This window comes from Cebus imitator, unplaced genomic scaffold (assembly GCF_001604975.1).
Source record: "Cebus imitator isolate Cc_AM_T3 unplaced genomic scaffold, Cebus_imitator-1.0 Scaffold13, whole genome shotgun sequence".
Classification (NCBI taxonomy): domain Eukaryota; kingdom Metazoa; phylum Chordata; class Mammalia; order Primates; family Cebidae; genus Cebus; species Cebus imitator.
In genome coordinates, this window is record NW_016107328.1 from 6,558,629 (window position 1) to 6,572,667 (window position 14,039).

Here is a 14,039-nt window from a genome sequence, read left to right on the forward strand (position 1 = left end):
GTTTGTGATGGCAGGCATATTCCTATTGCAATGCTAATTCTTGAATAAATATCACTTTCTTTTTATTATTTAGTGCCTCTCTCATCTATTTAGGTTGATGTGACTCGCATAACTCTTCCCAATCAGCTAAGTTAATTTTCTCTGACTTCCGGAACACCCAGTAGGAGGTTGGGGCCTGTAGAATGTTGGTACACAGGAGGGTTATATATGTAATTCTAATTTTATATTTCAAGTCTATAGTTTTTACAGTGAAAATTATAGAATGTGAAAGTTAATTCTGGTACATTGTGTCTGGTGGTGATATGCAGAAAGTACAATCTGAGCTTTGTTTCAAGTGAAGTGCATGTCAGCTCCTTATAGTGGAAAGGGAAGGCTTGGGACTTTAATGAATATTAAAAGAAAACAAAAGTAAACTAAATGCATTGTGAAATTCTGTCAGCTTAAAGGAATGTTGCTATACTGAGTGTCAGTTCCAGGACATTACTCAAAACTTAAAGGAGTAGCAATCCTGTTTACAGTTTCTCCTGCAGGCACTTTACAGTATCTTGAAATCCATTGATTTGAATGGATTTGAATAGAACAAAAATGTTCAGGATGAGTTTGTGAAATGAGTCGAAGATTTTTTTTTTCCTACATAATTTGACTGAAAAGAAAGTTAAGTTTTTCTTAATCATTGAGAATTCCAGATAGCATGTATTTGGAAAAGGCATGGGTTTAGGCAAGTGTTTAATTCTTTTTGCAAATCCTCTTTTTATTTATCTTTAAAATAAAGATTGTTGCAAGATTGGATTTAGATAATACATGCATGATATTTAATACAGAGGAGGCATTAAGCATAAAAATTCCTGTTGTACAGAGCTCCACATGTAGGCAGTTCAGAAGTGCTTCCCAGGACCCTGGCGCTGGTGCCTGTCCCTCCTGCTGAAGCTGTTTTTCTTGATGTCCAGTGGCTGAATTCCAAATTCAGCACATATGCCAGAGGAATATGAGCCAAAGAAGTTGTTTTAGCTGCTCATGCTGGGAATCCATGAGTCAAAGACTTGCTCAGCTAGTTCTGTATGTGAAAGGAATGGGCGTGCCTTCTGAAAAAGCCTTTTTAATTCTGATTCAGGAGATACATTATTAGATGCTACTTGATTTTGTCCCACAGATTTTTGGGCTGAGAAGGACTTGAGAGGTAAGGATCTGTGATCCAGAACTAGTTCCAGACTTATTCTTCTGGAACTAAAGAGGGCCTTCCCTGTGCTTATTTTTCCAGGATACTGCATTGGAAACTGAGTCAGGAACCCATTGGTGCGAAGAAAACAGTGAGTAGAATCACATTGATCTGGTCCTGGAGTTTGTCTGACAATTTCTGCTTGGCAGCAGGAGGTCTGAAGATGGCAAGGGGCCCTACTCAATTGTACTATTTCTCTCTCTCTCTTTTTTCAGGCAGAGTCTCACTCTGTCATCCAGGCTGGAGTGCAGTGGTGCTATCTTGGCTCACTGCAACCTCTGCCTCCCAGGTTCAAGCAGTTCTCTGCCTCAGCTTCCCAAGTAGCTGGGATTAGAGGTGCCTGCCACCACACCCAACTGATTTTTATCAGTTTCACCATCTTGGCCAGGCTGGCGTTGAACTCCTGACCTCGTGATCCACCCGCTTTGGACACCCTGAAAGTGCTGGGATTACAGGTGTGAAGCACCGTGCCCAGCCAATTTCTCTATTGGACAAAAGGATATACAACCTGGTAAGTCCTAATGGGATCAGGGGATGAAAAAGAAAAGATAGTATCATCAGTGACAAAAATGTTCAGGATGAGTTTGTGAAATGAGTCGAAGATTTTTTTTTTTCCTGCATAATTTGACTGAAAAGAAAGTTAAGTTTTTCTTAATCATTGAGAATTCCAGATAGCATGTAAGGCTAAGGAATATATCTCTGATACATTAGTGCACAGGTCCAGTCTTAGAGAAGCTTCTTTTGTTGTCATTATTCTCTGTTGTCCTGTGGCCTTTTACACAGCTCATATCAGAGATAATTGAAATGGTCACGTCGGGACTTTTCCATGAACTGTTAAAAATCCCGTCTGTCTTCATTATTAAACATTTTAGAATATTCTAAACTGAATTCCATATAGTTAGAAAACCCTGTTCCTTTTGTTTTAATTGTAACAATGCAATTATACTTTTAGTTATTTTTAAATGTACAGTTACTTTTGGCTATAGTCACCCTGTTGTGCTATCAAATACTAGATCTTATTCAGTCATTCTATTTTTTTTTTTTTTTGTACTCATTAACCATCCCCACCTCCCTCCCACATCCTAATACCATTCCCAGACTCTGGTAACTATCATTTTACTCTCTCTGTAACTTCAATTGGCTTAATTTTTAGCTCTCACAAATAAGTGAGAACATGAAAAGTTTGTCTTTCTGTGCTTGGCTTATTTCACTGAATGACCTCCAGTTCCATCTAGGTTGTTGCAAATGACAGGATCTCATTCTTTTTTATGGCTGAGTAGTACTCTGTTATGTATATGTGTCACATTTTGTTCACCCATTCATTTGTTGGTGGATACTTGCATTGCTTCCCGATCTTGGCTATTGTGAACAGTGCTGTAACAAACATGGGAGTGCAGATATCTCTTCAATGTACTGTTTTTCTTTCTTTTGAGTGTATATACAGCAGAGAGATTGCTGGGTTGTATGGCAGCTCTATTTTTAGCTTTTTGAGGAAGGTCCAAACTGTTATCCATAGAGGCTGTACTAATTTACATTCCCACAAACAGGGTACGCGGTTCCCTTTTCTCAACCTTCTCTTCAGCATATTTAGTACTTGTCTTTTGGATATAAGTCATTTTAACAGGGGTGAGATATCTCATTGTAGTTTTGATTGATATTTTTCTGATAATTAATAATGTTGAGTACCTTTTCATATGCCTGTTTTTCACTTGTATGTATTCCTTTGAGAAATGTCTATTCAAGTGTTTTGCCAGTATTTAAATCTGATTATTAGATTTTTTCCTATAGAGTTGTTTCGACTCCTTATATATTCTTGTTATTAATCCCTTATCAGTTGGGTAGTTTGCAAATATTTTCTCCTATTCTGTGGGTTGTCTTTTTCTCTTGTTGATTGTTTCCTTTGATGGAAGGAATCTTTGTAACTTGATGAGATCCAATTTGTCGATTTTTGCTTTGGTTGCCTGTGCAGCCAACAATGCAGCCTTTCCCCATTGCTTGTTTTTGTCAGAGTTTTCACAGATCAGGTAGCTGTAAAAGACAAGCAATAGGGAAAGGATGCATTGTTGGCTGCATGTTATATCTTCTTCATTCAATAAATTGTGCTGGGATACCTGACTAGCCATATGCAGAAGACTGAAACTGAACCATTTCCTTACATCATATACAAAAATCAACCCAAGATGGATAAAAGACTTAAACGTAAAACCCAAAACTATAAAAAACCCTAGAAGACTACCTAGGCAATACCATTCTGGACAAAGGAACTGGGCAACATTTCATGATGATGCCAAAAGCAATCACAATAAAAGCAAAAATTGACAAATGTGATTAAACTTAAGAGCTTCTGCACAGCAAAAAAGCTATGAACAGAGCGAACAGGCAACCTACAGAATGGGAGAAAATTTTTGCAAACTATAAATTTGACAAAGGTCTAATATCCAGCATCTATAGGGAACCTGAGCCAATTTACAAGAAGAAAAAACCCCATTAAAAAGTGGGCAAATGACAAGAACAAACACTTTTCAAAAGAAGACATACATATGGCCAACAATCATGTGAAAAAAGCTCACCATCACCGATCATTAGAGAAATGCAAACCAACACCAAAGTGAGATACTATCTCACACCAGTCAGAATGGCTATTACTAAAAAGTAAAAAAGATAAAATAAAAAAATAACAGATCCTGGCAAGGTTGAGGAGAAAAAGGAATGCTTATACACTGTTGATGAGAAAGTAAATTGGTTCAACCATTGTGAAAGACAGTTTAGTGATTCCTCCAAGTCCTAAAGACAGAAATACCATCTGACCCAGCAAGCTCATTACTGGGTATATACCCAAAGGAATTGAAGTCAGTCTATAATAAAGACATGTGTGTGTATATTCATTGCAGCACTATTAACAATAGCAAAGACATGGAATCAACTTAAATACCCATCAATTGTGGACTGGATAAAGAAAATATGGTACATATACCTCTTGGAAAACTACGTAGCCAAGAAAAGAACAAGAACATCTCCCAATGGAGCTGGCGGCCCTTATCCTTAGCAAACTAACACAGAAACAGAAAACCAAGTATCTCATATTTTAACTTATAAGTGGGAGATGAGAGATGAGATGAGAACTAAATGATGAGAACACATAGGTTCATGGAGGGGACCAACACATATCCTTTACTGGAAGGTAGAGGATGGATTGTGGGAGGAGGGAGAAAATCAGGAAAAATAATGAATGGCTACTAGGCTTAATACCTGGATGAAGAAATAATCTATACAAGACACCTCAGTGACAGGAGTTTACCTATATAACAAGCCTGCACATGTGCACCTGAAACTAAAATGACCCCTAAAATAAAATAAAATAAAAATCTCTCAGAAAAATAAAGAAGAATTTCCCTGACCTTTTAGTTGTTGTAACTGAAAACCAAAATCTCTCTATCACAGGTTTTGAGAGCATCAGGCACCATTCATTTGTGATACCACTCATGATTTATGAATATGCATGAGCTCACTAGTAAAATCATTTGGTGAAGATTTGTCTTTATCACTATGCTGTAAGCCCCAAGAGATTAGAGGCCATTCTTATATTGCTCACCACTATATTGCCAATTCCCGAGAGAGGGCCTAGCATCTAATGGGTGCTTATTAAATGTTTGCAGAATGAATGAATAAACAAGCAAATCAACAAATTGATTAGTGAAGAACCAATTTCCCTGGAATTGTAGCAAACCATCCTTTTCATGGATGTTGTCTCTACCTTCAGTGTAGACTAGGACCTGATCACTTCTCATCACTTTGAGTGCAATGCCCTGGCCTCATCTCTCACTAACGATTACCTGTAGTATCACAAAACTGCCCTAACTAGACTCCCACTTCTGGCTGTACTCCCTTACTGCACGCTATTGTCAACACAGCCACCATAGGCATCTCTCTTCAAAAGATGCAGTAGATATGTCACTTGTGTGCTCAAATCCCTCCAAAGACTTTTAATCTCACTTCAAGTAAAAGAGAGTGATGAAAATGACCAACAGGGGCCTTCACCAACTTGCCCTCAGTTTCTTCTGACCTCATCTTCTTTCCTTTCCACCTCACTTATTCCAGGCATACATTACTGCCAAGTCTTTGCACTTGCTGATTTCTCTACCTGGCATTCTTTTCTCCACATAATGTTCACTGTTTATACCCTGCCTCCTCTACATTATTGTTCAAATGTCACTTCTCAGTGTGGCTTTCTCTGTAAAATTGCAAACACCAACATAATGTCTACCACTACTCATATCATCTTAACTTAAGCCCGGTCTTCCCTCTGGCCGTTTAGTTGATGATAGTATTCAGCCCTTCCTTATTCCCGTTATTTAGAGTATTCCCGGGTTAGAGGTGAGGAGATACCCAGGCTTTCCTACTCCAACCATAAGGGGCAATGAATTTCATTGCAATGCCTCTGTCAGAAGCCCAAATTATCTTTAGAATCCCAAAGTTGGAAGCCAATTGTGGTGGTGTGTGCCTATAATCCCAGATGCTAGGTAGGATGAGGTGGGAGAATCACTCGAGCCCAAGAGTTCAAGATCAGTCTGGGCAACATGGCAAGACCCCATCTCAAAAACAACAAAAAAATGAACTGGAAGTTGGGAAAGTTATAATGTAGTCAATATTTTAGATTAAGACCTGCTAATCTCATATGTAGATCTTTTCCTTTAGGGGAAATATCAATAACTGGTGAGAGTTTAACCATTTTCTTCTCCTCCCAGCTGAACTTTGTGCTTTCCTTTCATCTCCCCTAGCAACATGTCCTCTATGTTCCAACGCATTAGCAAAAGTTTGGTCAAAGAGGTTGGAAGAGATGACCTGACGCCTGTCAAATGCCTAGCCCGTGCCATCAAATTACGTCAGTTTGCCTTATTACAAAAGATGAATACTTCTCGTTCAGTTTTTTGGGAACAGTGTGACTATGTTCCACTTCAGTTCTCCCTCAGTGACATCCTGGAGTCAAGTTCTTCAGTCCCAGGTATCATCAGCCAGAGGCCAAGGAGACAAGGGGTAAAAAACATTGCTGGTCTGATAGACAGATGGCCCAGCATCCAAAAATAACTGAGCACCCAGAAAGGAGCTCTCAGGACCAGCCTTGCCTGTAGGCAAGGGGCAAGGAGCAAAGACAAACTGAGACAAATTGAGAATCCTACTAATTATCTGGTTGTAGGTGTTCATTAGGTCATTTAGTATTTGCATCAGGCTCATGAGGTGAAGATGTTATCCCCACTTTACATAAGAGTAAGTATAATGCTATACAATTATCTGTTCAAAGTTATGTACCTGAGGGCTGGACACTGTGGCTCATGCCTTTAATCCCAGCACTTTGGGTGCTGAGGTGGGCAGATCACTTGAGGCCAGGAGTTTAAGACCAGCCCAGCCAACATGGCAAAACCCTGACTCTATTAAAAATACAAAAAAAATTAGCCAGGCATGGGTGGTGGACTCTTGTAGTCCCAGCTACTTGGGAGGCTGAGGCATAAGAGTTGCTTGAGCCCAGAAGGTGGAGGTTGCAGTGAGCTGAGTTGCACCACTGTACTCTAGCCTGGGTGACAGAGTGAGACCCTGGCTCAAAACAACAACAACAATTAAACAAAAAACAAAGTTAGGTACCTGGGAACTGGTAGAAATGAGATCGAAACCCAAGTCTGTCTGGCTCCACACCTTAAACATTTTCTGCCCCCGTGTGCTGCCCTCTGAGGCTGGGTGCTGTGCCTGCTGCAGGGGAGACAGCGTGCCTGGAAGGATAATCCTATGGGTATTCCACATTGTACGTTTGACACCACTATTTCTCAGGGTGAATATTTTATCTCTGTCACACGGTGCCCAGTAGATTTAAACATTTTCCCTCTGTAGTAATTTACATTCACATTAATTGATTAGTTTTCAACAGAGTTTTATATGAGTGGGAGGGTTGGGGCAAAATAGGTCTTTGTTATTTCATTTTACATACCAGCTGTTCTTGGCTAAACCTATGAATTCCTGAATCGATTCTTGGCTAAACCTATGGCCATTTTTTCTTTCCCCAGATAATGATGTGAATGGACCATTATATTTCTATGACACTATGATCCAAAAGTATGAGGCTGGCATAGGTGTGAATGTTGGTGGAGAATTGAGTGTGTCAGGGGAGGCCTCTGCAGACCAGGGAGGCTCCCTTGGGTATCAGATTGTGACCATCTCAGCTCCAAACCTGGAAGTCTTCCAAAAAAGGTGAGGCCATGGGAGAGGAAGGGGATGGATCAATAGTATCCCAGAGGGTGCTTTCCTTGTACATAAAAATGCATCTAGCATTTGTTGCAGGGATCAAAATCAAAATGACAACATCCCAGATTCTGCTACTCTTCTTGAGTATTCATACCTTCTATTACTCAAGTAATAGTTATTAGTTACCTAACAAATACTTACCAGACCAGTAACTACCCACTACTGTGTTGTTATATTCTGGGGATAGAATGAAAACAAGACAAATATAAATACCTGTCATATTTAAGAGAGAAAATAAGCAATAAAAAATAAATTAACAAAGTATTCATTTGAGATGAAGACTCTAAAACTGTTTAAATAACATGTATATTACTGTCTTTGGATTTATTTTTATTGTTTTCAGCTCTATTGAGGTATACTTGACAAATAAAATTGTATGAATTAAAGGTGTACAATGTGATGATTTGACGTATGTATATATTCTGAAAAGACCACAATAAAGTCAGTTAACATGTCTATTATTCTACCTAATTATCATTTTTTTGTGGTAAGAACATTTAATATCTACTCCATTAGCAAATTTCAAAGATACAATATAATATTGTTAGTTATAGCCTGTGTACCCTTTGACCAATGTCCCTCCGTTTTCCGACTTCCTAGTCCCTGTTAACCACCATTATATTTTGTTTCTATAAGTTTGACTTTTTCAGATTCCACATATACATGAGATTAAGATTATACAGTATTTGTCTTTCTCTGTCTGACTTTTGTTTAGCATAATGCCATTCAGGTTTATCCATGTTGTTGCAAATAGCAGGGTTTCTTTCTTTTGTATAGCGGATAATATTTCATTGCCTACCCATACCACAATTTCTTTTTCCATTCATCTGTTGACAGGCACTCAGGTTGTTTTGGTGTCTTGGCTGTTGTGAATAATGTTGCAATGAACATGGAAGTGCAGATATGTCTCTGAGCTACTGATTTAGTTTTCATTGGCTGTATACCCAGAAATAGAATTGCTAGATCTTATGGTAGTTCTATTTTTAGTTTTTTGAAGAACGAACATACTGTTTTCCATATGGCTATATCAATTACATTCCCATCAATAGCACACAAAGATTTCCTTTAATTCACATCTTTGCCAACACTAATCTTTTTGTAAAAGCTATCCTAACAGATACAAAGTGATGTCTCATTGTGGTTTTTATTTGTATGTCCCTGATAAGCAATTTCGAGCACCCTTTAATGTGCCTGTTAGCTGTATATGTGTCTTTTTTGGAGTATATATCTATTTAGGTCCTTTGCACATTTTTTTTTTTTGAGATGAGTCTCACTCTGCTGCCCAGGTTGGAGGGCAGTGGTGTGATTTTGGCTCACTGCAACCTCCACCTCCTGGGTTCAAGCAGTTCTCCTGCCTCAGCCTCCCTAGTAGCTGGGACTAACAGGTGCACCCTGCCACACCTGGCTAATTTTTTATTTTTATTTTTAGAAGAGACAGGGCTTCATCATGTTGCCCAGGCTGGTCTCAAATTCCTGAACTCAGACAATCCTTCTGCCTTGGCTTCCTAAAGTGCTAGAATTATAGGCATGAGTCACCCTGACCAGCTACCCATTTTTTAAGTCAAGATTTTTGTTTTTGCAATTTAGCTATATGAGTTCCCTATACATTTTAGACATTAACCCTAAGGTATATGGTTTGCAAATATTTTTGACCACTCTGTAGGTTGCATTTTTACTCTGTTGATTGTTTTCTTTGCTGTGCAGAAACTTTTTAGTTTGCTAGAGTACCACTTACTTTTCTTCTGCTGCTGGTGTTTTTGGTGTCATATCCAAAAAATTGTTGCCATACCCAATCTTGAGGACATTTTTTCCTCTTTTTCTAAAAATGTTTTAAGTTTCCATGTCTTATATTTACGTTTCTAATCTACTTTGAGTTGATCTTTGAGTGTGATATAAGGTAAGGACCCAGTTTTAGTCTTTTGCATTTGAAAAGTCTTTTGCATGTGAAAAATCTTCAGTCTTTTGTTGAGAAAACTGGATAATTTCCTCAACACCATTTTTTGAAGACTCTATCCTTTATCCTACAGTCTATTCTTGTCATTCTTGTCAAATATTGGTTGATCATACACATATGAGATTATTTCTTGGCTACCTACTCCACTGGTTTATATGTCTGTTTTTATGCAAGTGCCATAAATTTTAACTTCTATAGCTTTGTAATATATTTGAAATCAGGAAGTATGGGATGTCTGGCTTCGTTCCTTTTTTTAAATATATTTTTTATTGTACTTTAGATTCTGGGGTACGTGTGCAGATCATGCAGAAATGTTGCATAAGTACATACATGGCAATGTGGTTTAGTGCCTCCATCCGCATGTCACCTATATCTGGCATTTCTCCCCATGTTATCCCTCCCCAACCTCCCTATCCCCCACTGTCCCTCTCCTAGTCCTTCCCAACAGACCCGAGTTTGTGATGCTTCCCTCCCTGTGTCCATGTGTTCTTATTGTTCAACACCTGCCTATGAGTGAGAACATGCAGTGTTTGATTTTCTGTTCTTGTGTCAGTTTGCTGAGAATGATGGTTTCCAGATTCATCCATGTCCCTACAAAGGACACAAACTCATCGTTTTTTATGGCTGCATAGTATTCCATGGTGCATATGTGCCACATTTTCCTTGTCCAGTCTATTATCAATAGGCATTTGGGTAGTTCCAAGTCTTTGCTATTGTAAACAGGGCCACAATGAACATACGTGTGCATGTGTGTTTATAATAGAATGATTTATAATCCTTTGGATATATACCCAGTAATGGGATTGCTGGCTCAAATGGAATTTCTATTTCTAGGTCCATGAGGAATCACCACACTGTCTTCCACAATGATTGAACTAATTTACACTCCTATCAATAGTGTAAAAACACTGTTTCTATTCTATTCCTATTTCTCCACATCCTCTCCAGCATCTGTTGTCTCCAGATTTTTTAATGATTGCCCTTCTAACTGGCGTGAGATGGTATCTCAGTGTGGTTTGATTTGCATTTTTCTAATGACTAGTGATGATGAGAATTTTTTCATATGTTTGTTGGTTTCATATATGTTTTCTTTTGAAAAGTGGCTGTTCATATTCTTTGTTCAATTTTGAATGCGTTTGTTTGTTTTTTTCTTGTAAATCTGTGTTAGTTCTTTGTATATTCTGGATATTAGCCCTTTGTCAGATGGGTGGATTGCAATAATTTTTTCCCATTCTGTTGGTTGCCAGTTCACTCTAATGATTGTTTCTTTTGCTGTACAGAAGCTCTGGAGTTTAATTAGTTCCCATTTGTCTATTTTGGCTTTTGTTGCCAATGCTTTTGGTGTTTTGGTCATGAAGTCCTTGCCTATACCTATGTCCTGAATGGTTTTGGCTAGGTTTTCTTCTAGGGTTTTTTATGGTGTTAGGTCTTATGTTTAAGTCTTTAATCCATCTGGAGTTAATTTTAGTGTAAGGTGTCAGGAAGGGGTCTGGTTTCTGTTTTCTGCACATGGCTAGCCAGTTATCCCATCACCATTTATTAAACAGAGAATCCTTTCCCCATTGCTTGTTTTTGTAAGGTTTGTCATTACTGTAGCCTTGTAGTATAGTTTGAAGTCAGGTAGCGTGATGCCTCCAACTTTGTTCTTTTTGCTGAGGATTGTCTTGGCTATGCTGGCTCTCTTTTGGTTCCATATGAAATTTAAGGTGTTTTTTTCCAGTTCTGTGAAGAGGGTCATAGGTAGCTTGATGAAGATACTATTAAATCTGTAAATTACTTTGTGCAATATGGCCATTTTTGCAATATTGATTCTTCCTAATTTTCCATCTGTTTGTGTCCTCTCTTATTTCCTTGAGCAGTGGCTTGTAGTTCTCCTTGAAGAGGTCCTTTACATCCTTTGTTAATTGTATTCCTAGGCATTTTATTTTCTTTGTAGCAATTGTGAATGGGAGTTTGCTCTTCATTTCCTTCTCTTTTAGTTTGTTATTGGTGAATAGGAATGCTTATGATTTCTGCACATTGATTTTGTATCCTGAGACTTTGCTGAACTTGGTGGTCAGTTTCAGGAGATTGTGGGTTGAGACAATGGGGTCTTCTAAATATACAATCATGTTGTCCGCAAATAGAGACATTTTGACTTCATCCTTTCCTTATTGAATACACTTTATTTCTTTTTCTTGCCTGATTGCTCTGGCTAGAACTTATAGGAGTGGTGAGAGAGGGGACCCTTGTCTAGTGCCAGATTTCAAAGGGAACACTTCCAGTTTTTGCCCATTCAGTATGATATCAGCTGTTGGTTTGTCATAAATAGCTTTTATTATTTTGAGATATGTTCCATCTATACCTAGTTTATTGAGAGTTTTTAGCATTAAAGGGCTGCTGAATTTTGTCAAAGGCCTTCTCTGCATCTATTGAGATGATCATGTGGTTTTTGTCTTTGTTTTGTTTATGTGGTAGATTATGTTTATAAACTTGTGTATGTTGAACCAGCCTTGCATCCTCAGGATGAAGCCTACTTGATCGTGATGGATAAGCTTTTTGATGTGCTATTGCAATCGGTTTGCTAGTATTTTATTGAAGATTTTTGCACCTATGTTTGTCATTGATATTGGCCTGAAGTTTTCTTTTTTTGTTGAGTCTCTGCCAGGTTTTGGTATCAGGATGATGTTGGTCTCATAAAATGATTTGGGAAGAATTCCCTCTTTTTGTATTGTTTGGAATAGTTTCAGAAGGAATGGTACCAGCTCCTCTTTGTATGTCTGGTAGAATTTGGCTGTGAACCCATCTGGACCTGGGCTTTTTTTGGTTGGTAGGCTATTAATTACTGCCCCAACTTCAGCCCTTGTTATTGGTCTATTCAGGGTTTCAACTTCTTCCTGGTTTAGGCTTGGGAAGATGCAAGTGTCCAGGAAGTTATCCATTTCTTCCAGGTTTACTGGTTTATGTGCATAGAGTTGTTTTTAGTAATCTTTGATGGTAGCTTGTATTTCTATGGAATCGGTGGTGATATCCCCTTTATCGTTTTTTATTGAATCTATTTGATTCTTCTCTCTTTTATTAATATGGCTAGCGGCCTGTCTGTTTTGTTAATCTTTTCAAAAAACCAGCTCCTGGATTTATTAATATTTTGAAGGGTTTTTTGTGTCTCTGTATCCTTCCGTTCTGTTCTGATCTTAGTTATTTCTTGTCTTCTGCTAGGTATGACTTTTTTTGATGTTGCTTCTCTAGCTCTTTCAATTTTGATGATAGGGTGTCAATTTTAGATCTTTCCTTGCTTCTCATGTGAGCATTTATTGCTATAGATTTTCCTCTAGACACTGCTTTAAATGTGTCCCAGAGATTCTGGTATGTTGTGTCTTTGTTCTTGTTGGTTTCGAAGAGCATCTTTATTTTTGCCTTCATCTCATTGTTTATCCAGTTAACATTCAAGAGCCAGTTGTTCAGTTTCCATGAAGTTGTGCGGTTCTGAGTTAGTTTCTTAATCCTGAGTTCTAATTTGATTGCACTGTGGTCCAAGAGACTGTTTGTTATGATTTCCATTTGTTTGCATTTGTTGAGGCGTGATTGGAGTACTTCCAATTATGTGGTCAGTTTTAGTGTAGGTGTGATGTGGTGCTGAGAAGAATGTATATTCTGTGGATTTGGGGTGGAGAGTTCTGTAGATGTCTATTAGGTTTGCTTGGTCCAGATGTGAGTTTAAGTTCTGCATATTCTTGTTAATTCTCTGTCTCGTTGATCTGTCTAATATTGACAGTGGAGTGTTAAAGTCTCCCACTATTATTGTGTGGGAGTTTAAGTCTCTTTGTAGGTCATTAAATACTTGCTTACTCTATCTGGGTGCCCCTGTATTGGGTGCGTATATATTTAGGATCCTTAGTTCTTCTTGTTGGATTGATCCTCTTACACTTATGTAATGCCCTTCTTTGTCTCTTCTGATTGTTGTTGGTTTAAAGTCCATTTTATCAGAGACTAGGATTGCAACTCCTGGTTTCTTTTGCTCTCCATTTTCTTGGTAAATCTTCATCCCTTTATTTTGAGCATATATGTGTACTTGCACATGAGATGGGTTTCCTGAATACAGCACACTGATAGTTTTTGAATTTTTATCCAACATGCCAGTCTGTGTCTTTTGATTGGGGCATTTAGCCCATTTACATTTAAGGTTAATATTGTTACGTGTGAATTTGATCCTGCCATTTTGATGTTAGCTGGATGTCTTGCCCGTTAGTTGATGCATTTTCTTCATTGTGTCAATCGTCTTTACTATTTGGTACATTTTTGGAGTGGCTGGTACTGGTTATTATTTCCTTTTTAGTGCTTCCTTCAGGAGCTCTTATAAGACAGGCCTGGTGGTGATAAAATCTCTCAGCAATTGCTTGTTCATAAAGGATTTTATTTCTCCTTCACTTATGAAGCTTAGTTTGGCAGGATGTGAAGTTCTAGGTTGAAAATTCTTTTCTTGGATTACGATCCAAGATGGCCGTTTAGGAACAGCTCAGGATTGCAGCTCCCAGTGAAAGCGCAGAGGGTGAGTGGACGCCGCGTTTTTATTGCCCACAGACTAGGAAATTCCCATGC

The 14,039-nt window shown here is 38.3% G+C and overlaps 1 protein-coding gene across 1 annotated transcript in view; it reads left to right on the plus strand.

Moving 5' to 3' along the window:
• Positions 1-1,256: 1,256 nt before the first annotated feature.
• Positions 1,257-14,039, plus strand: part of GSDMC (gasdermin C) — a 43,371-nt gene continuing 30,588 nt past the window's right edge. Inside the window, exons 1-3 of the mRNA XM_037728844.1 lie at positions 1,257-1,307; positions 5,995-6,218; positions 7,270-7,453. Coding sequence (XP_037584772.1) covers positions 5,999-6,218; positions 7,270-7,453 — 404 coding nt within the window. The 5' untranslated portion in view covers positions 1,257-1,307; positions 5,995-5,998. The remainder of the gene's footprint in view (positions 1,308-5,994; positions 6,219-7,269; positions 7,454-14,039) is intronic.